General features: G+C 33.5%; 1 protein-coding gene across 5 annotated transcripts in view; it reads right to left on the bottom strand.

Annotated features, from left to right (window-relative positions):
- The window catches only part of ANO3 (anoctamin 3), a 375,533-nt gene that overhangs the window by 37,757 nt on the left and 316,389 nt on the right, over positions 1 to 21,387 (bottom strand). For all 5 annotated transcript variants that reach the window (XM_051967103.1, XM_051967101.1, XM_051967102.1 and 2 more), the window contains 4 exons: positions 16,051 to 16,133; positions 14,679 to 14,819; positions 13,007 to 13,171; positions 4,359 to 4,395 (listed from right to left, as the gene is read on the bottom strand). In XM_051967103.1, the coding sequence (XP_051823063.1) occupies positions 4,359 to 4,395; positions 13,007 to 13,171; positions 14,679 to 14,819; positions 16,051 to 16,133 (426 nt within the window). The remainder of the gene's footprint in view (positions 1 to 4,358; positions 4,396 to 13,006; positions 13,172 to 14,678; positions 14,820 to 16,050; positions 16,134 to 21,387) is intronic.

Genomic DNA, 21,387 nt, shown 5'->3' with positions numbered 1-21,387 from the left:
TATTACTCTTTATGTCTAAATCATGAACCCATTTTGATCTTATCTTGATACAGGGTGTTAGGTATGGGTCAATGCCTAATTTCTGCCATACTAATTTCCAATTTTCCCAGAAGTTATTGCCAAATAGTGAGTTCTTATCCCAAAAGCTGAGTCTATTACTATAGTCATTGACTATTTTGTCCTGCAAGTCTAACCTGTTCCACTGATCAACTACTCTATTTCTTAGCCAAATGGCTTTGATGACCAATGTTTTATAAATAGGTTTAGGTCTGGTACGACTAGGATACCTTCATTTGCATTTTGTTTCATTAATTCTCTTAAAATTCTTGACCTTTTGTTCTTCCAGATGAATTTTGTTATTATTTTTTCTAGTTCTGTGAAGTAATTTCTTGGGAATCTGATTGGTTATGGCAATGAGTAAGCAGATTAATTTAGGTAGTATTGTCATTTTTATTATATTAGCTTGGCCTACCCATGAGCACTTGATATTTTCCCAAGAGATTAAATCTGACTTTATTTATGTGGAAAGCATTTTGTAATTGTGTTCATAAAGTTCCTTTCTTTGCCTTGGCAGGTAGACTGCCAAATGTTTTATACTATCAACAATTATTTTAAATGGAATTTCTCTTTATATCTCTTGCTCAGGTAACTCCTTAAGATTATAATTTGCTAAGTAGATGTCCTAGACAGTGCTGGATTTTCATTACTGGTAGTTCTACAGGATATCTAAGTGGAACAGTGGATAGAGTGATGGGCTAAGAGTCAGGATAATCTGAGCTCATACACACACACACACACAAACAAGTATTTGATTTTACTTATGAATATATTAATGAAACTTACAAATAAAAATATATACATTCTCATAAATTCATGCATACATGATAAATACATGTATAAATAAGTGTGCATACACATGTATAAATAAGTGTGCATACACATGTATATGTATGTGTTTATATATAGATTTGTATATGCATGAATATACACACACATCATACAGATATATCTGTTATGTAATCTATACTTCAACATGCATATACATCATGTACAATGTATATATGTATTTGCAAATGTATATTATACATATAAGCACTAGTAAAATATCTTTTAAAAATCTAAAGAAAAATAGTGTCATGCTTTTAGGAAGTTAGGTGTCTTGAATTTTATTGATATCTGGGTCACTAACTCTTCCTGTGACCTTAGGCAAGTAAATAAACTATTTCCCTTCTTTGGCACTCTTTGTCCTTACTTGATGGAGGTAGATGTTATCTTAAGATATTTTAGCTCTAGACTTTTGATTCAATAATTTTAAGAGCTGGCTGATGATTACATTTGTTTTCTGACTCATCCTACCCTGAAACAGATGGAATTTATTTTTCAATTTTTTTTTAAAACAAAGAACACGATATACAAATTATTTAAAATAAACAATGGAAAGGAATAGTTGGATGCATTAGTGGTACTGGTTGCCACACAGCTGAGCTTCATGGAAAAAGAATTTCATAATTTCACAGGGAACTATGATTTTCATAGTCCATGGAATCAGGAGATGCCCATGATTTGGTAAAGGCAAAACAACTATATTCTTGATCAAAAGATCTCTTCTTCCACCCCATAAAACTCCTCAAAATGCTATTGATCCATATCAGGAATTTCTATCAGGACATCCAGACTCGTTTCCATTGTGGGATTAGTAGTAAACCATTATTTATTTATTTATTTTTATTTTTTCTCAATAGTGTTTTATTTTTCCAAATACATGTAAAGATAGTTTTTATCATTATTTTTTTTATAAGACTTTATGTTCTGAATTCCTCTATCCCTCCCTCACCTTCCTCCTAAGACAGCAAGCAATACTACATAGGTAAAGTATGTGCAATTCTTTTAAACATATTTCCATATTTATCATGTTGTGCAAGAAAAATGAGACCAAAAAGGAAAAAAAAAAAAAAAAAAACCATGAGAAAGAAACAAACAAAAAAGTGAAAAGCTATACTTTGATGCATATTTAGTCTCTATAGTTCTTTCTCCCCATGCAGATGGCATTTTCCATCCAATAAACCATTCTTTAAAGAAGATATGTTGGGTTCACAACATTTAACCAATCATCAAGAAGCATTTCATTGTGAGATTATACTGTCCTTTATGACAGAACAATGATGGTTATTAAATTAGCCTCATCAAAAGCAAAAGAGTTTCTATAATCCATTATATGGGACAAATGAATAAGAAAGTGAGTTAGATTGCCTCTTCTGCCAGAGAGCAAAATCTCAGAAAAGTGAATCAAACAAAGATTTGTTTCCTTTTTCCTTTCTAATTTCAAGAAAAAACAAAGTAGAAATTTTTAGACCAAAAAACCATAAAACAATTCCTTCAATTTACCAAAAATTCCTAAATTGAATGTTAGCTGGTGAAACCAATCCGGGGTGAAATTAGCACAGGTCTAGAATGATCAAATTGTTAATTAACCAAAACTGGGTGGAACAATGGTTATTGCAGGAGTTTTTTCTGTTCCTGGACATTCTGGGGTGCACGGAGTCTTAGAAATCAAGTTCAATCTTTTTTGGGGGGAGAGTTCAGTTCCTGAATCGCCAAGAACCATAAAATCTGGAAGGGTTATTCAAATCTCCCCTACCACCCCCTAAGGTTAACTCTGTACAGAATAATAATCTTGGTTTAAGGAGTTTCCCAGTTTTGACTGACTCACAATTTGATCATTTCAAGCCTAAGCTAATTTCACCTCTGGGATATAAATATTTATCTGGTGCCTCCTATATCCCAGGCACCATGCTAGGTATTTTTTCCTTAAATTAATATTTACAAATTTTATCTCTTTTGATCCTTATTATAATTCTCTGAGATAAGTGCTGGCTTTCCAGTAACTCAAATCGATGCAGGTATCCACTATGTATCAGGCACTGAGGTCAAGTGTGTTTATTTGTTTTTTTTTTTATTTTTTAACAGATATTTCCTCTATAACACTCTACAAAGTATATGTTTTTATTATCCCCACTTTATGATTGGGGAAACATAAATAAAATTAAGTCACTTGCCCAGGGTCACAGAAGTAGCTAACATTAAATTGAACTTGAGTTTTCCTTACTCCAGGCCCAAAGTCCCATCTACTGAGTCAGTATTATCTCTTTCCTATCTCACAGAATTGTTGTGAGGATCATATGAAATAACATTTGCATAGCACTAACAAGCACTGCCTCTTTACCCAGTAGATGCTAGATAAATGTTTATTCTTTCCTCCCCTTCCCCAAGGCAGATATACTCTGATTTATAATTTAGAATCTTTAAGAGTTTATCAGAGGTACTATGTATGTATGTGTGTGTGTGTGTGTGTGTGTGTGTGTGTGTGGAGAGAGAGAGAGAGAGAGAGTGAGAGTGAGAGAGAGAGACAGACAGAGAGAGAGAGAAGAAAAAAGAGAGGAAAAGAAAAGACAAGAGAGAAAAGAGAAAAGGGGGAAAAAAGAGAGAGACAGAGACAAAGAGAAAGTGAGAGGGTGAATAATAATTGGTGCAGGTGTCAGAGGGACCTTTGAGGTCTGTTTTCTTTTTTCCAGTCTCTCATCTATTCCCACCCCCTCAAAGTACAATAAGAATCTCAAAAGGCTATAAGAGATCCATGGTTGTTAATACTTTGTTACTCATGCCTAGATCATGGAGTATAGCTTTTTTAAAAAAAGCTTTTTCTTTTCAAAACACACGCATAGCTAATTTTCAATATTTACCCTTGCAAAACCTCGTGTTCCAAATTTTTTTCTCCCTTCCTACCCTCACCTTAGAAGGCAAATAATCCAATACATGCTAAACATGTGCAATTCTTCTACACATGTTTATTATGCTACACAAGAAAAATCAGATCAAAAGGGAGAAAAAGGAGAAAGAAAACAAAATGCAAGCAAGATGCTACAACACTTAAGCATCTACAGTTTGCAGGGATATCTATTAGTGGTGAGGAAATATGAGACCTAAAATGATCAAGATGATAAAGTCACCAGGAAGACCCATGATGCAACTAAAGAGATCATGGATCACGGAAAGCACTTAGGGAGTGCTTTCCTTGCCTGAGTCTCCATTATAAATATTCCCCTTTCCCAGTGGATCTCTCTTTTAATTTTTTAATCTTGTTTAATCAGTTTTAACCTCAAACTGGTCCTGAACATCCTTCCTGATTGAAATAAAGAAAGCTGATACTGAGGATCTGTGACCAATGCTTAAAGGAGGGCTGCAAGTGGATTTTTTGTGTTAAATAATTAAATCAAAATGTAATAGGAAACAAAACAAAACAAAACAACTATAGCGACACCACCAGTTTATTGTGAATGCAATAATAACTGAGTGCTTACCTAAATTGGTGAGGAAATAAGCCACCTTTTCATAGACCTGCAGTTAAAAGAGAGAACCATTAATGTAGGGTAAGAACATGAATTCTATTCACTGGGGGAATGGCCAGATTTGTAATTGAAAAAAGAAAAGTCCTAAACAGATTTAAACGATGGGGTCTGAACATTTGCAATCAAGATTACAGAGTAGAAGTTTAAATTGCTAGACTATTTTCTCAATAGTTTTGGAGAAAATATATTTTAGAAAATATGTACAGCACGATTCCTAGAAGACTTGGATAACACTGAATTTCTAAACTGGAATAGTTTTAATAGGTAATTTGAAGAGCTGGAAAAAATAAACCAAGAGAACATTTGCCCACCTTGGTGGTGCTTTTGGTCTCCTTGTTTTCTAGTGCATACTATGTATGAGGCACTTTACATTAAACACTTTACAAATATTTTATTTAATAAATGAATAGTTCAATGAAGGTTCAGAGAGGGAGTGTTTTCCAGCCTTAGAATGCTCTTTCTTCTCCTCCTTATTCCTTCTTTAATTCTTCCTCCTCTACGGGAGAGGGAGCTGTCCTATAGCTAGAAGTTATGTCTTTTCACCAATCTTAATATTCTGTAATCTATGTTTTTTAACTAAATTAAAACCTTAAAAATGCTATGTAATCACACAAACTGAGAAAACATGAATTGAAATCTGAGCCTTGAAAAGCTTATCAATATATTTTTTTTTATATTTGCATTTAGATACAAACTTTTTTTGGGGATAACAAAATTTCTTGTTGTTGTTGTTAATTATTGATTTGGGGAGGGATCTTATCTAAAAGAGATCTTACTTAATTTTACAGATGAAGAAACTGAGGTCCAAAGAAGTTAATTTACTTTTCCAGGTTCACACAGATAGTAAATAGTAGAGGCATATTTGGAAACTGGGTTCTCTGACCCCATGGCCAGAGTTATTTCATTCACCACACTGTCTCCATCTGTGAACTTACTGACCTATTGATATTCTAAATGACAAAATTCTAAAATTCTAAAATTTTAGATAATATTTCTAAAATTACAAAAAACAAAATACAGCATACATAGAATGCATTTAATATATGCTTATTTCTTTCTCTTTTTTTTAATTGTCCCCTTATATTGTGTAGAACTATATTCATCCACGTAAATTTTTTTATCACTACTACTGAGCAATTGGATCTTTCAGGACAAGATCAAATATCTTAATTCATCTTTCTATTTTTTTTTAATATAAGAGGTGGGAGGCATATGATTTTTATTTTCCTCAATGTATGTGCTCTTCCAATGCCCTCTAAGTAATATTCACTTTTCATTCTTTTGAGATAGAATTTTCTATGCTTTGTAATCATATAATAACACCATTAGAATACTGGTATTAAAAACAATGGTTTTCATTTCAGGGAGAAGTTGGAGAAAACTGTGTCATTTCCCCCAAATAATATTATCATCCTATTTTCATGCAGGACTAATTCATTTGTCAGTCCTTTGAGCTGATGAGATACCTTGTGATTTAATGAGAATGATTCTGAGATTCTTCCATAAATCCCCAATAAAAGATTCACCCACTATGTTGGAGAACTTCCTATTGTTCTTTTATGATCTTCAGTGTGCCATTTCATATTTCTTATTTTTGTTCATGATTGATACACTCTTTTTCCATTCATGTGAATCTTCAATAATATCTTCAGTGCTATTTCTTAAATGCAAGCGAAGAATGAATGAAAAAGCAGTTTCAAATTCTTATGATGCACAGTATCTACATAAGTGAGGCTTAAAGGAGGTTATATAAAGCATTTTGTTAACTTTAAAGTGCTAGGTAAATGGCACTTATTTTAAGAAAACAATTTCTTGCCCCCTCTAGTATGGATAATGGATACTTATGGATCCATTAATAGCTATGGATTATCCATATTAATGCATAATTAATAGCTAACTATCAAGTTGACAATCACTGTTATTCTAATGGAATTCAAGTTTTAGGGAACATCTATATAAAAGTAGATAATTCAAATATGTTGGGGGACAACATATTTGTTGCTATTGTTATTATCATTGGTTTGGTGAGAGATCTTCTAAAAATTAAAGGTAGAGACTAGACCTAAAATTTTAGTTACAAAAGGGAATATTTTTAAGGATATATAGTACAAAAAGCATCCATTTTGAAGTAAGGAAGACCTGAATTCAAATTTGACATCAGACACTTACTAGATGTGTGACAAAGTCAACTGTCTCTGTTTCCCTCAATTTCCTCATCTCTAAAGTAAGGAAGAGAAAAAACATGGCAAACCACTCCAGTCTCTTTGCCAAGAAAACTCCAAATGGAGTTATGAACGGTAAAATATGATTGAAATGACTTTGGGGTTGGGCAACTCCTTCCCTGTACCAAAGTCTGTCTTTCTTTTTATGGTATTTAATGCAATTCATGAAACATAGAAAATACTTGGTAAATGCTCGTTGCCTTTTTTTGCAATATTTGTCTTGGAAAATTGCTTAGAGACTGAGATATTAAAGGAATTGCATGTGCTTACAAAGTTACAAGTAAAACCTGAATCCAGGTTGACAGAGTTAAACCGTCTCTTTACAAAAATAAACAAATGAATGAACACATTTGTCTTCTCTACCAACCAGGGCTCACAAATGGGTACACAATAAAAGTCATGATTGTTATTTTTTCAGTACACATTATATACCTCACAAAATAATTTCCAGGGCCCTGCCACCTCAGGTGTGAGCAGGATATGATGTGGAGTTATCCTCAGGGGAAAGCTCAAGGATAATGTTCTTCCATGATTTATCTACTCATCTGGGCCACCCTCAAAGCACTCCTTTTCCTCCCAGAACTAACATTCAAAGTTCTAAGGTATGTTATTCCTCAAATTTTGTACGTTGTACTTCATCATGTCCTATCCAGCTGTGACATTTGATCTTCAAAGGTCTCTCAAAGCTCTCATATTCTACATTCTTTGTTCCAATATTTTTCCAGCTGCCATTTGATGTTGCAAGGTTTGATTCAATTCTAATATTCTAGGTTCTAAGAGTCTTTCCAACCCTAGCATTGTTTTGTTCTATCACTTCTTTTAACTCTGAGATCTTCCTTCCAACTGAAATTCCCCATTCTAAGGTACCTCTCCATTCTGATAGCCACTCTTCTAAGACCCCTTACAACTCTGACTCCAAGAGTTCTTTCAGATTCATTCTGAGCTCAATGTATTCTGGCTCCTCAAACCTCAAGCATTCTTTGTAATTAAATCAACATAATGGTTAAATATCTATTGAATCCTACACCTGTAAAGAGAGAGAAATTACATTTAGTTTAGCTGTTTTTAATTTCCTTCGAAATGGCACAGTATCTTTTGGATGAATGCAGCTGGGCAGAAGCTTTTACTTATACTAACTTTAACATCATTAATGAGCTTTAATGTTCAGTTAATTAGTTGGGAGATATGTCAGGGCTGGCAGGAAGGCCATCAGCCTTACAAGTCTTAGAGCTTTACAAGAATGTTGTGCATTTTTTGTGAAATTTTAAAAGTCATTTCAAAAGCCATTGTTTGGTACTTAATAATGGTTTGTCATTTTAGAAAGTAGGAGTAAGGGAGCCCCAAAATATAACTATCCTTTTTAATAAAGATCCTTAGGAAGAGAAATAGTATATTGAAATAGTATTGATGTATCCAATATATATCAAGCAAACCTAGGTCTCTTATTCCCAGGTGGGTACCAGTCTTAAGTGTCAACATAAGTCTTAGAATTAGCCTCCTCTTAGATTGACATTGAGTTCAATCCATTCAGAGAGGAAGAAACTGAGGCACAAAACATTCTCTTAGAAAGTAATTTTTTAAAGATTTTCATCTGAAAAATTGGTCAAATCTTAGTTGTTTACATGTTATTCTTACATTAACAATTCCTGAATCAAAGAGAAGGGATTCAGAGTCAGAAGACCTGAGTTGAAATTTTGACATTACATTTACATAGCGGAATCACCTTAGGTAAGTTCCTCAAGTTCTCTGAGATTTTGTTCTTTGTAAAACAAAGTGTTTGCATTATATAACCTCAAAGATCCCTTACAGTTTTTAATGCTGTGATCCCTATATTAGGTCAACTTTAAAAGGCATTTTCCCTCTGCTCTTTCTGTTATATTCTTTTACTATAAGCAAGGGAGTCAGTCAAGAGACATTTATTAAATTCCTACTATTTTTCAGGTACTAGAGAGATGGAGAAAGGCAAAAAACAATCCCAACTTTCAAGGAGCTCACAGTGTAATGGGGGAAACCATGTGCTAACATTTAGGCATAAAACCCAAATAAAGGATAATTTGATAGTAATTAACAGAGGGTGAGTATTAGAACGAAAGGAAATCAGGAAAAGCTTCCTATAGAAGTGAAATTTTGGCTGGAATTTGAAGGAAGTCAGGGAGCAGAGATAAAGAAAGAAAAAAATCCAGGCAAGAAGAATAGCTGGTGAAAATGTCCAGAGTTGGGAAATGAAGTGGCTTATTCAAGAAACGACTTAAGGTATAAGAAGAATGGAAAGGAAAGAAGAAGTCAGATTATGGAGGGTTTTAAAAGTCAAAGAAAGGATTTTATATTGGATCCTAGATTTGATAGGGAACTACTGAAGTTTTGAGTAGAGAAGGTAAAGATGGTCTGATCTGTACATTATTATTATTTTTTTAAATGAATGAAGCATTTATGAAACACTTACTGTCATAGCATTGTGGTGCAAATACTGTAGATATAAATAGAAAATTAAGACAATCGCTACTCTCAGGAAGCTCACATTCTTTTTGTTCTTCCTTTTTAATGATCATTTTTAGAAAAACTTTGAGTTCCAAATTTTCCCAAGAGTCTCCCTCCAGGCTCTTCCTCAGCCATTGGGAAGGCAATCAATAGGATGACTTGTACTTGACTATAAAGCATGAAGGATGAACTGGAGTGAGGAAAAGACCTCTGCTATACAGAATAACTAATAGCTTATTGTTATAGTAGAGGAAGCAAGTGATGAGAGTCAGGATCAGGATGGTGACAGAATCAGAGAAAAAAAGGGTATATGGAAGAGATGTTACAAAAGTGAAATTGAAAGGCTTTGGCAACTTATTGGCTATGGGGAATGAGACCTTTCACAATAACAAAAAGACATAAAGCAGGGAAGGATTGGAGAGAAAGATAATGACTTCCTAAACTGAGAGAAAAGAGACTATTAAGGAGAAGAATGTAATCTGTCAAAGGTTGCAGAGAGGTCAAGAATGATAAGGATGGAGAAAAAAGGGTCATTAGATTTGACAGTTAAGAAATCATGAACAGTTTTAGAGAGAACGATTTTGGTTGAATGACAAAAGTAGACCTCATACTGTAGAGAGTTAAAAGAGTGAAAAGAAAGGAAGGGATGGCAAATATTGTAAATGGTCTTCTCAACAAGTTGAACTACAAAAGGGAAGAGAGATACAGTTATGAGGGATGGATAAATCAATAGAGGGTTTTGAGGATGGTGAAGACATGGGTACATTTGTAGGCAATAGGAAAGCAGTCAGTAAATAGGGAGCAAATGAAGGTAAATGAAAGAATGGGAATGATACCGGAAACAATTTGTTAGAAAAGATGGGTTGAAATTCTCATGCAGAGAAGTTTGCTTTTGTAACAAGAGCCATCACACATGGATAGAGGAGGAGATAGGAGCAGAAGATGCTTGGATAATATAAGAAGGAAAAGACAAGGGAAAAGTTTTGATGAATGGTATCAAAAGAAATTAAAATTGTGTGAATATATATGTATGTATATATGTGTGTATATACATTAGTAAGACATAAGCCTCTGGAAAATACAAATGACTACACATTATTATTATTATAGATTTTATAGAGAGAGAATGACTATTATCATTATACTTATTATTAGATATAATATTTTCATAATCTTCTGTTTATAAAAATCAACTGAGGTCCAACCATGAATGACTGCCAAAAGATTGTGCCTATTAAAATATCCCATTAAGACCATTGAAACTTCATTTTACTATAATGCCCAGAGAGTCAAAAATCCTACCTCAAAAACATATTAGTCATGTGACCTAATAAGTTGTTACTTTAAATAAAAATGTCCCACAACTAGATATTCAGAATGTCTGGAAGCATTTCCTAGTCACCTAAGAAAGTCTCATTGAGTATTGTTTTAAGGATCAAATGAAATAATAAATATATGACACATAAATATATGACACACAACAAACCTTAAGATGCTACATAAAGAATAGCTGTGATTGCCATTACTAGAAAGCCAGCATGGGATGATATGAAGAATACTAAATTAGATATCAGAGGACTTGGGTTCAAATCTAGCTCTGTAAATGAATGGAAGCTTAGCTTCTCTGGACTAGTTTTGTTCATTTATACAATGGAGAGGTTGATTCAATTATCTCAAATTTATGATCCTAAGCAGAGGCTCCTATCAAAGTATAAAGTATTGTAGAAATGCGAGTTACTCTTCACATACATAAAACAGACTCAGGTCTTCCTGACTTTAGGTCACATATGCTATTTAGATACATAGAAGGTATATGTACAGATACATGTATACAATGCACCCGTACACATGTATTCATACACACATGAATTCACACACATATGTGCATCCATAAATACTTATGCACATAATAACAACGGTAGCTAGAATTACATAGTACTAATTAAGTGTCAGGCTGGTTCTTTTGGCCAATATCATATCATTTGATCCTCGGAGAGGAAGGTATTATTATTATCCCCATTTTATACTTGAGGAAACTGAGGCAAACAGGTTAAGTGAAATATAAATACAACACACACATACCTATACATACATACACATGTGAATATATGCAAATATCATACTTACCATACACATATACAGAGATATATTCACACATAAACATATCCCTCCACACACACACACACATACACACACACACACACACACAAATGCATACACACACATTTTCATTTATAAATTGTGAAAATGAGACTTAGTGAGACTATTATTTGTCAATGGTGCTTGTACATCGAAATAGAATTTCCAACATAGGTCTCCTGAATTCAAATCCCCATTTTTTTTCCAAACCTCCAACCTAGCTAAGAACAAGTGTTATAACAGACTAAAATTCCCAAAATTTTCTAAGAAATTGCAATTTTTCTTCAGCCCATGATTCTTCATTTCCTATGTTTTTCATTTAAAAAAAAATTACAAATAGGTATACTTTTACTGTAATGTCAACATACTATATTTTTTCTAATAAATTGCAATTTCACAAATATATTTTTAATAAGGGTCATAAAAGAGAATATAAGAAATTAGGACTGTCCTAATATAGTAATTTTCTCTCAAATTATACTGATTTAATGGGATGTAATTTCCCTCCTTCCTTTTTAAGTGCCACTTAGTTAAATGTAAGCTCCCTGAGAGTAGGGATTGTTTTGGTCTAATTTCCTGTATCTTGAGTCATGGCACAAAATAAGTGTTTAATTAGTATCTATTATTGATGTGTTTATTATTAACAATGTGTTGAATGGTTGAAGTTTGTGATGGTTAGTAAATATTACTCTTCTCTTTTTCCCCCTTTCAAGCTTTCCAGTTCTATTATGATCCAATTCTCACTATGCTATAATATGTTAATTATCACCATCATAATGGCTAGCATTTAAATCATTTTAAAATGTTGCAAAATGCTTTTTCCATATCATTTCATTTGGTATACTTAATTTTTTGCATTATTTATATACTTAGCAATTATTCAGTTTTCTGTGGGACTCATCTATGATTTGCTAGATTCTAATTCTATTAAGAAAGAAGGGATATCTGTTTAGAGCTGACAATAATACCAACAACTTCTATTTATAGGCCGTTCATGAATTATACATATGTTATTTTTGTTCCTCATACAAGTTATAGAGTTGACATGATAAATACAAAGTTTACAAATGAGAAATCTGACATTCACAGGGGTTAAAGGACTTAGCCAAGGTCACATAGCAAGTAAGCAGAAGAGCACGCAGGATTATTTATTCAGCAAGTTTACAGAATCCAAGAACATCTCAGGAGCCTGGCACTCAGTCTGAAGGACCTAAGAGGCAACCATGCCCCATTTTTAACACATGAGAAAATTGATGTACAAAGAGATCTGAAATAGGGAAAATGAATGATAATGATTTATCATTATAATAATAATATAATAGAATTATAGAATTAGTATATATAGAATGTGAATATATAGAATATATATAGAATGTATATAGAATAATAGAATTAGAAATAATAATATTTCTAATAATATCAGTTAACTATCATTTATATTGCTCTTTAAGGTCTGCAAAGTGCTTCATAAGCATCGTATCATTTTATCCTCACAACAATCATGGGAAGTAGGTTGTGTTGTACTTCTCATTTTACAAATGAGAAAATAGAGGCAGGGCATTTAGATCAGGCTCACATAGTGAGTAAGTATCCAAGGCTGGATCTGAATTCAGAACTTCCTGACTTCAGATCTAGCAAGGTTTGATTGGCTTGCATTACTGTGTGCTTCTGTTCCAGCTTCCATGTGAATAAAATAGAAGTGAAGATAAGTTATGGCAATTTTTGTCTCCTCTAGACAGGGAAAAAATCTCGAATACTTACAACATTCAGAAACATGATGATCACGAAATTGATGCAGACTCCAGTTCCTGATGTGGCAAACTGCCAGTATTTTTTGACAAAATACCACTTGAAAGATGCAAAGCGCTCCATGGCCACAAGACGATAAACCACAACAGCAAAGACCGTGGTGAGCACCAAAGAAATCTGGATTGGGAGAGACAAGAACATGAAATCCCTGCCAAGCTTATTGTGCCTCACACGCCAAGCACCCAGGCTCCCCAGGAAAGAGACACAATTAACTCAATTCTTATCTCCTTGTAATACTGTAATAATTAAAAACTTTGTAGTTAAACTGAACCATATGGAAATTTTTAGAAAAACAATGAATAATTTTCATTCAATTTCAACAGAGAACCATCTAATATTGCAATTACTGCTCAAATGTATTTCAACATTAAAACTTTCCTTTACTATTTTATTTTATATATTTAAAAGCATTAATCTGAGAATCCATAGTCTTCATCAGACTGCCAAAGTATTCATGATACAAAAAAGGCTCGATATGCCAGTTCTAGTAGAAGGCGTTCAGTAAGTGCCTAATATGTCCTGGGAGACTTGTTAGAGTCGGGTTAGGGTTAGATAGGGTTAAGGTTAGGGTTAGAGTCCTGTTCCGACTCTAACCTAACTCTAAATGCGCACAGGACCGCTCAGCATAGTGTGCCCTCATCAGAGAAGGTGCTGGGCTCTAGGAGAAAAGCAGGACTGAATTAGCCCAAAGGAAATGCAGAATAAGAGCAGCCACCCCAAATGTTCATAGGAACTACTTGTGTCAGACCTGTGGCAGAGCATTCTGAGCTCGTATTGGTCCGATCAGCCACAGTTGGACACTCTCTAACTCAGCTCTGACATAGTGATGTGATATGGGGACTCTTTGAGAACGAAGGATAACCATGTGACGGGCACTTAACTAGGCTCTGGGGAATCAACCACAGAGAACAAAATCTATTTTTGAAGAGCTTACATTGCAGTAAGTGGAAGCTCTTTCACTTTTGCTTTGCACACAGAAGGTTTTTCATTTTTTAAAATGAATCATAGTGAAGGACATTCTTTGTTCAAATCACTACAGATTGTAGAGTAATACCAGGTACAGATTATTAACAGAGATAGTGTATTTTAAGGATTTTCCATTTTTCTAACAGTGAAAGTCCCTAAAGCAGTGGTCCTCAAAGTGTAGTCCAAAGAATTGTTGGGATCTCTGAAACCCTTTCAGAGGGTCTACAAATTCAAAATTATTTTTTATTTTTAATGTAGTAAATAGCTATAAATATAACCCATGTAAACAAAAGCTCTTCGAACAGATCCTTGATAGTTTTTTTTAACAATACTGAGAACAAAATTTTGAGAACCACTCTTTAGGACCTAAAGAGTTCTTGGTTTCAAGCTTCAAAAGTCCTATCCTCAGAATAATTCTATGACTTTTAAGTCTCTATTCTGCCCACTCCGCCCTTACTAATCCCCCAGTAACCCAATGTATATCTGAAGATGATTCAATAAAACATTCACAATCTCACAACAGGTTCTCACAGAAATATAACAATTCTTCTTGGTTCTAGAATTCTTTCTCCTTTGGAACATTTCATTTGCAAAAAAACAGGAACAAAAACAAAAACAAAACAAAACAACGAATGCTAATGTTCTGACATTACTCTACCATTAAGAATATTCCTAATATGGAGATCATAAGCCGAAGGAGTTTATCCATGAAGGGCTGATAAGGTTCAGGTTTTCCTGTGATGGGATTCACTCTTTCCACCTGGGCATACTTTCTTTCAAACTGGGGGCGAACATTTTCCTAGGAGAGAGATGACAAATATGAGAACAAGTCATGAACTTTATAAATATTTTCATAAAAGCCACCTTGAAGAACAAGTCAAGAGTTTTGTCTATTTAAAAATAAAACACCTACAACTTGACAAGAGGAGTCAACTGTTTTTTCTCAACAATAATAATAATAAAAAGTGTTAACATTTATATAACTGTAAGATTGTGATAGTGCTTTACGTATTTGTATTTTGTGTCTCATTTGATACATCAAGCCTCTAAAGTAATATCATTATTATCCCCATTTTATATATGCACAAACTAAGAGTTGTGAAGTGACTTGGTCAGGGTCACATAGCTAATCAATGTGCAATTAGAATTTCAACTCAGGTATAACTGACTCTAAGCTCCAATATTCTATAGATGAAAGTTTCTCAAACCATGGGTCATAATCCCAATATGGAGTTGTATAACTGAATGTGAGGATCACAAAATTATGATTTATTATCACTTTGATCTGCACAGTTTGATCTGCACATCTATATATCTGGGGTCATGTAAAAATTTCTCAGGTGAAAAGGGACTGCAAAGAGGAAAAGTTTAAGAAGTCCTGCTATAGATTATATCATCTATCTCTGAAAAGTCTCCAAGCAATCAAACAAATTTTCATTTGTAAAAACTTTTCATAAGTAAAGATAAAACTGGAAAAATACATCAAATACATTATATTATTCCATCTTCAAATATACTTGCAAATATGCCATATGATAATTATGATAATAAATAATGGTGACCTATGATTTCAGTTAATGTAGCTCACCCACTTGCTAACTGGAAGAGATGGTCACCGAATAGACATTAATGGCATCATCGTACTCATTACTAATTTCTTTAGAAATATCTGTATTAATGCAAAATATGAGATCATAAGCTTGAACAGTCTCCAAGATAATAGTCTAAGATCATTTCCATCCTTTTTCTGGGATATCAGAGAATTATGTGGGGTAATAGGGCTTCAGTCCCAGATATCAACAGGGTATACTTCCTCTTCAAAGTGATCTTCCTCCCTAGGGTGTGATCGTTTTTTCAGGACCTTCTCTCTGGTGCTTACTTTCTCTCTCATTTCAAGTGGATACACTGACCAGGACAGTTCCTGGTGAAACTCAACCTGGGTTCAGATTATCACCTACATTATTATTGTGACTCTTTTCTAAGTCTATATGACATAGTAACAAAAAATTGCTCATTCCATTACGACTTACCTCCTCCTCTTCCCAGTCAATAAGGTCCCAGTCGTAGGTCAATACAGCTCTTCTCCTCTTCCAGAACTCCAGGAAAACTGTGGCTGCAAAAATCATTTACTCTTTAGTAATATCGTGCATGTTTATTACGACAAGGTGAGGATGCCCTGCCAGGAGGACATCAGCAAAAGTCCTTCAAGATAGGTGGGCATAGAAGAGTTGTTATATTTATTGAGATAACTCTTTATCACTAAAATCACCGATTCATTTGAATTTTGAAGTATTGAAGTATAATATCATGTATTTTCTTTTAAACTTGTTGCATTTTAATTTTTTTTAAATAATCTCTCTTCCTCCTTATGACATAGGAAATGAAGTAACACTAACTACTGAATAATAAATGGTACCTTCCCACCTGCTCTGTTTCCCTTACTTATCTCTGTATTTTGATCTCCTTCCATAGAAGATCGGTATCCTTGAAGGTAGCAACAACATTTAAGTCAATCTTGGGATGTGATTAAGAAATGGAAATGTCTTTGCAAAGACAAACTATCTTTGAAATTAGGCAGTGCAGTGGACAGAGAGCTGAGACTGGAATTAGGAAGACCTGAGTTGAAATTCTTCCTTAGACACTTACAGTATGATCCCAAATAATCCAACCTGTTTGTCTCAGTTTCCTCATTTGTGAAATGGGGATAATAATAACTCCCAGGATTGTTGTGAGCATCAAATGAGATAAGGATTGAAAAGTTCTTAGCATAGTATATATCACATAATAAGCGCTATAAAAATATTAGTTCTTGTTATTATCGTTTATGCACCTAGCAAGACATTTTTCTTTAGTGACATGGTTAATTCCTTTGCACAGACTGATTAGAAATGCTGCCTGAAAAGCTTTGAAAAAAGAAGGAAATTGCTGGTGATCTAGTCATCGTAAGAGTAATAATAAAGAGATCTATTCCATTTTACACATAAATGATAACTAAGTGGTTGTCAAATGGTTATTGATTATTGACCTTCATTCTGGAAGAGAACCAAAATGACATCACAATGTGTGTCTGACTGTGGCTGGAGCAGACCAATAGAAGTTCAGAGGATGGGAACAACCCATTCATCTGCTAAATGAATGAGTAAAGCAAAAAAGTATTGAGTTTAGAGTTAGAAAATCCAAGTTTGAATCTTGTCTCTAAATCTTTTTTCCCTTATTAAATGTTTTCTTTTTTTCAATTATATGTAAAAGCAACTTTAGCATTCAGCCCCAAATTATGCATTACAAATTCTTTCCCTTTTTCTCCCTATTGAGAAAGAAAGCAATTTAACATAGATTGTTCACATATAATCACACAAAACATATCTCCATGCAAGTCATTCTGTGAAAAAAAAACAGAAAAAAAGCACCTCATCTCCCAAAATAAAGAAAGTAAAGAAAAAGTATCTATCTGTTTACTTCCTTCTCTGAAGGTAGACACAAATTTCATCATAAGTCTTACAAAATTATTTTGGATCACTCTATTACTGATAATAGCAAAGTTATTCATAGATAATCATAAAATATTGCCATTACTGTGTATAACGTTCTTATTATTCTGTTTATTTCACTTTCCATCAATTCATATGTCTTTCCATGTTTTTCTGAATGCAACCTGTTCATCATTACCCAAAGCAAAATAATATTCTATTACAATCATATAAAACAACTCATTCAGCTATTCCCCAGTTAATGAGCATCCCCTCAATTTCAATTCTTTCCTACCACTAAAAGAGAGGCAATAAATCTTTTTGTACACATATGTAATTTTCCTTTTGTTTTTTATATCGTTGGGATACAGACCTGGTAGTGATATTGCTTAGTATAGACTTTTGGAAAGAATTCCCAATTGCTTTTCAGAATGGTTGAAACAGTATACAATTTCACTAAAAATATATCAGTGTTTCAATTTCCCAATCCCTTCCAACATTTGACATTTTCCATTTCTATCATATTAGCCAATCTGACAGGTGTGAGGCAGTTGCTCAGAGTTGTTTTAAGTTGAATTTCTCTTATCAATAGTGATTGAGAGAATTGTTTTTTTCATGCGACTACAGTTTTTCTTCATTTGGGGAATGAGTCTTATTTCTATAAATTAGACTCCGTTTTTCTATTTGAGAAATGAAATCTTTAGCAGAAAAACTTGTAAAAAAATTTTCATAGTCATGATTACCAACTATGTATTTTTACTCCATCTTATTTCCCCTGTCCATTTTTCAAAAGCATTTTGCCTTTACCTCCCCAAACTGTCCTCCCTTCTATTAATTCATTTCCCCTTTCTCTTAACTCCTTCCTTTCCTACATTCCTGGATAATAATATAGATTTTTATACTCAAATGAGTGTGTATATTATTCCTTCTTTGGAGCAATACAATGAAAGTAAGGTTCCCTGCCCACTTCCCCACTTTCCCCTTACACTATAAAATACCTTTCATGTTGGATAATTCATCCCATTCAACTTCTCCCTTTCCTCTTTTTTTAGTGTATTATTCTCTCATCCCTTAATTTATTTTTTTGAGATAATCAGAGTATCACATTCAACTCACACTTTTGCTTTCTGTCTGTGTATACTCCTCACTGCCATAATAATGAGAAGGTTTCAAAAGTTATAAATACAGTTTTCCCATATAGGAATATAAATAGTTTAATCTTATTAAACCACCTAGGATTTTTCTTTCCTATTTATTTTTTATGCTTCTCTTGAGTCTTGCATTTGAAAGTCAAATTTTCAATTAAGTTCTGTGTTTTTTTAATTAGGAATTTTTGAAAATCGATTTTATTGAATGTCTATTTTTTCCCCTGAAGAATTATACTTAGTTTTACAGGACAGATAATTCTTGGCTGTTATTCTAGCTCTTTTTCACTCCAGAACACCATATCCTAATTCCCCTGATCCTTTAATGTAGAAACTGCTAAATCTTTTGCTATCCTAACTGTGACTCCACAATATTTGATTTTTTTTTCTTAGGTTTTTTTTCCTTAATCTGGAAGTCTGAAATTTATCTATAATATTCATGGGAATTTTCATTTTAGGATTTCTTTTAGGAAGTGATTGGTGGATTCTTTCAATTGCTATTTTTCTCTTTGGTTCTAGAAAATTAGGACAGTTTTCCTTGATAATTTCTTGAAATATAGCATCTATGCTAAAGTGGGATCTACTTTCCAAGCGGAGGAGACCATGTCCGAGCTTTGGGTGTTTTGTTCACTTGTTGTTAGAGGTAATTTTGGGGATCTGTAAGCTTTTGGCTCTTCCAAGATGGTATGATCTAGGGAGAGGTGTAATTGCTAAATCTCCTGTACTGTGCACTGGTTTGTGAGTGACCACAAGCACTCTTTTCAGCCCTGGAAATGTGATCAGGGAACTTGTTTTCCTGTGTTTGTAAGTTTTGCTGTGCTAGTGTTCTTCCTCACACTAGGACTAAGACCCAGGATTATGACCTAGATACAAGTATAAGCAATGCAACAGAGTCTTGCTTCTGGTGCCAGAAAAGAGACCTCTGTGAATTTCCTTCTGATGTGCTTTCTGGTCATTTTATTGAGATCTAGGCTGACAGATCTGCAAACTGCAGATCCTGAGGCCCAGGTCCTGATTTCCTGGAGCTTCATCTGTGCTAGAGTGCTCTCCTTTCTCACCCTTGTGCAATAGACCTTCCTTCTAAGTTGTCATGATCTGGAAAATTATTTTACTCCCATCTTTTTTGTGAATTCTGCTGCTTTACAATTTGTTTAGAATCATTATTTAGAAGTATTTGCATTCTCAATGAGATCAGGGGTGAAACAAGGTTGCCCATTATCATCATTATTATTCAATATTGTACTAGAAATGTTGACTTTAACAATAAGAAAAGAAAAAAGTAATTAAAGGAAATAGAACAGGCAATCAGAAAATAAACCTCCACTCTTTGCACATGATATGATGATAGTCTTAGAAAATTCTAGAAAATCATCCAAAAAACTACTTGAAACAACAGCTTTAGCAAAGTTGTAGGATATAAAAATAAGCCCACTAAAGTCATTAGCATTTCGACGCATTAGTGGCAAAACCCAGCAGCAAGAAATAGAAAGAGAAATCCTATTTAAAAATAGACAAAATAAAGTTTTTGGGTGTCTACCCGACAAGACAAACCCAGGAACTACATGAACACAATTACAAAACACTTCTCATACAAAAAAAAATCAGATATAAAAAAGTGGAAAAAATATCCATTGCTCATGAGTAGGCTAATATAATAAAAATGATAATTCTACCTAAATTGGTCTACTTGTTCAGTGCCATACCAATCAAACTACCAAAATATTATTTTATAGAACTAGAAAAATAATAATAAAATTCATGGGGAAGAACAAATAGTCAATAATATCAAGGGAATTAATGAATAAATTATAAAGGAATGTAGCCTAGCCATACCAGACCTAAAACTTTATTATAGAACAGAGGTCATCAAAACCATTTGGTGCTGAATAACAAATAGAGTGGTGGCTCAGTGAGATAGGTTAGATACACACAATACAATAATGAATGACTATATTAATCTAGTATTTGATAAACCCCCAAATTCTAGTTTATAGGATAGGAACTCATTATTTCACAAAAATGGAGGGGGGGAGAAACTGGAAGAGAAACATTTATAAAACTTATCTCATTAGTTTTGTGAAGAGCTTCAAATGAGACCATACGTGAAGTGCTTTGCAAATTTCAAAGGTGTATGTCAGTTAAAGACCCTATTAAACCAAAGATTATAGATTTGGGTTAATTTGGATTAATCCCAGCTTCCATCAATAGTTGATTTCATGGCACCCATGAGGGTTTTATAACTTTAAAAAAGTTTCTATTCTGAGTATCAGTCCTAACCTAGTTTATGTTAAACTCTTATTACTTGTACTCAGAAATGTGTTTCTTCTTTCTTGAATGGGAATTAGAGGATCAAGAAGAGACACATTTTAATAAAATAGTGCCAAAGATGTTTTAGGTTAATACAATAATTTTCAAAAAAGTAATCTGAAAGTATTTTAAACAACAGAGTAGATAGTTTTAAAAGGCAACACAACTAAATTAACGATTCCCTTTTATTCCTTAACATTGGGGATTTTTCCTGTGTTTCCTATCCTTAAGATATTTCAAATATTCTTAAATTGAATTATACTACTAGAGTCATGATATATGCTGTTTCACATGTGAGCTTTCTTAAAATATGGTATTAACTTTTTTTATAATAATAACTTTTTATTTTTCAAAATACATGCAAAAATAGCTTTTCTCCATCCTTTTCCATCTCCTCCCATCATTAGCCAGCAAGTAATCCAATAGAGATTAAACATGTGCATGGAAT

Source organism: Antechinus flavipes, chromosome 6, assembly GCF_016432865.1.
Source record: "Antechinus flavipes isolate AdamAnt ecotype Samford, QLD, Australia chromosome 6, AdamAnt_v2, whole genome shotgun sequence".
Lineage (NCBI taxonomy): Eukaryota > Metazoa > Chordata > Mammalia > Dasyuromorphia > Dasyuridae > Antechinus > Antechinus flavipes.
Note: the sequence above shows the minus strand (reverse complement) of the source record. Positions and strands in the feature narration are given on the sequence as shown.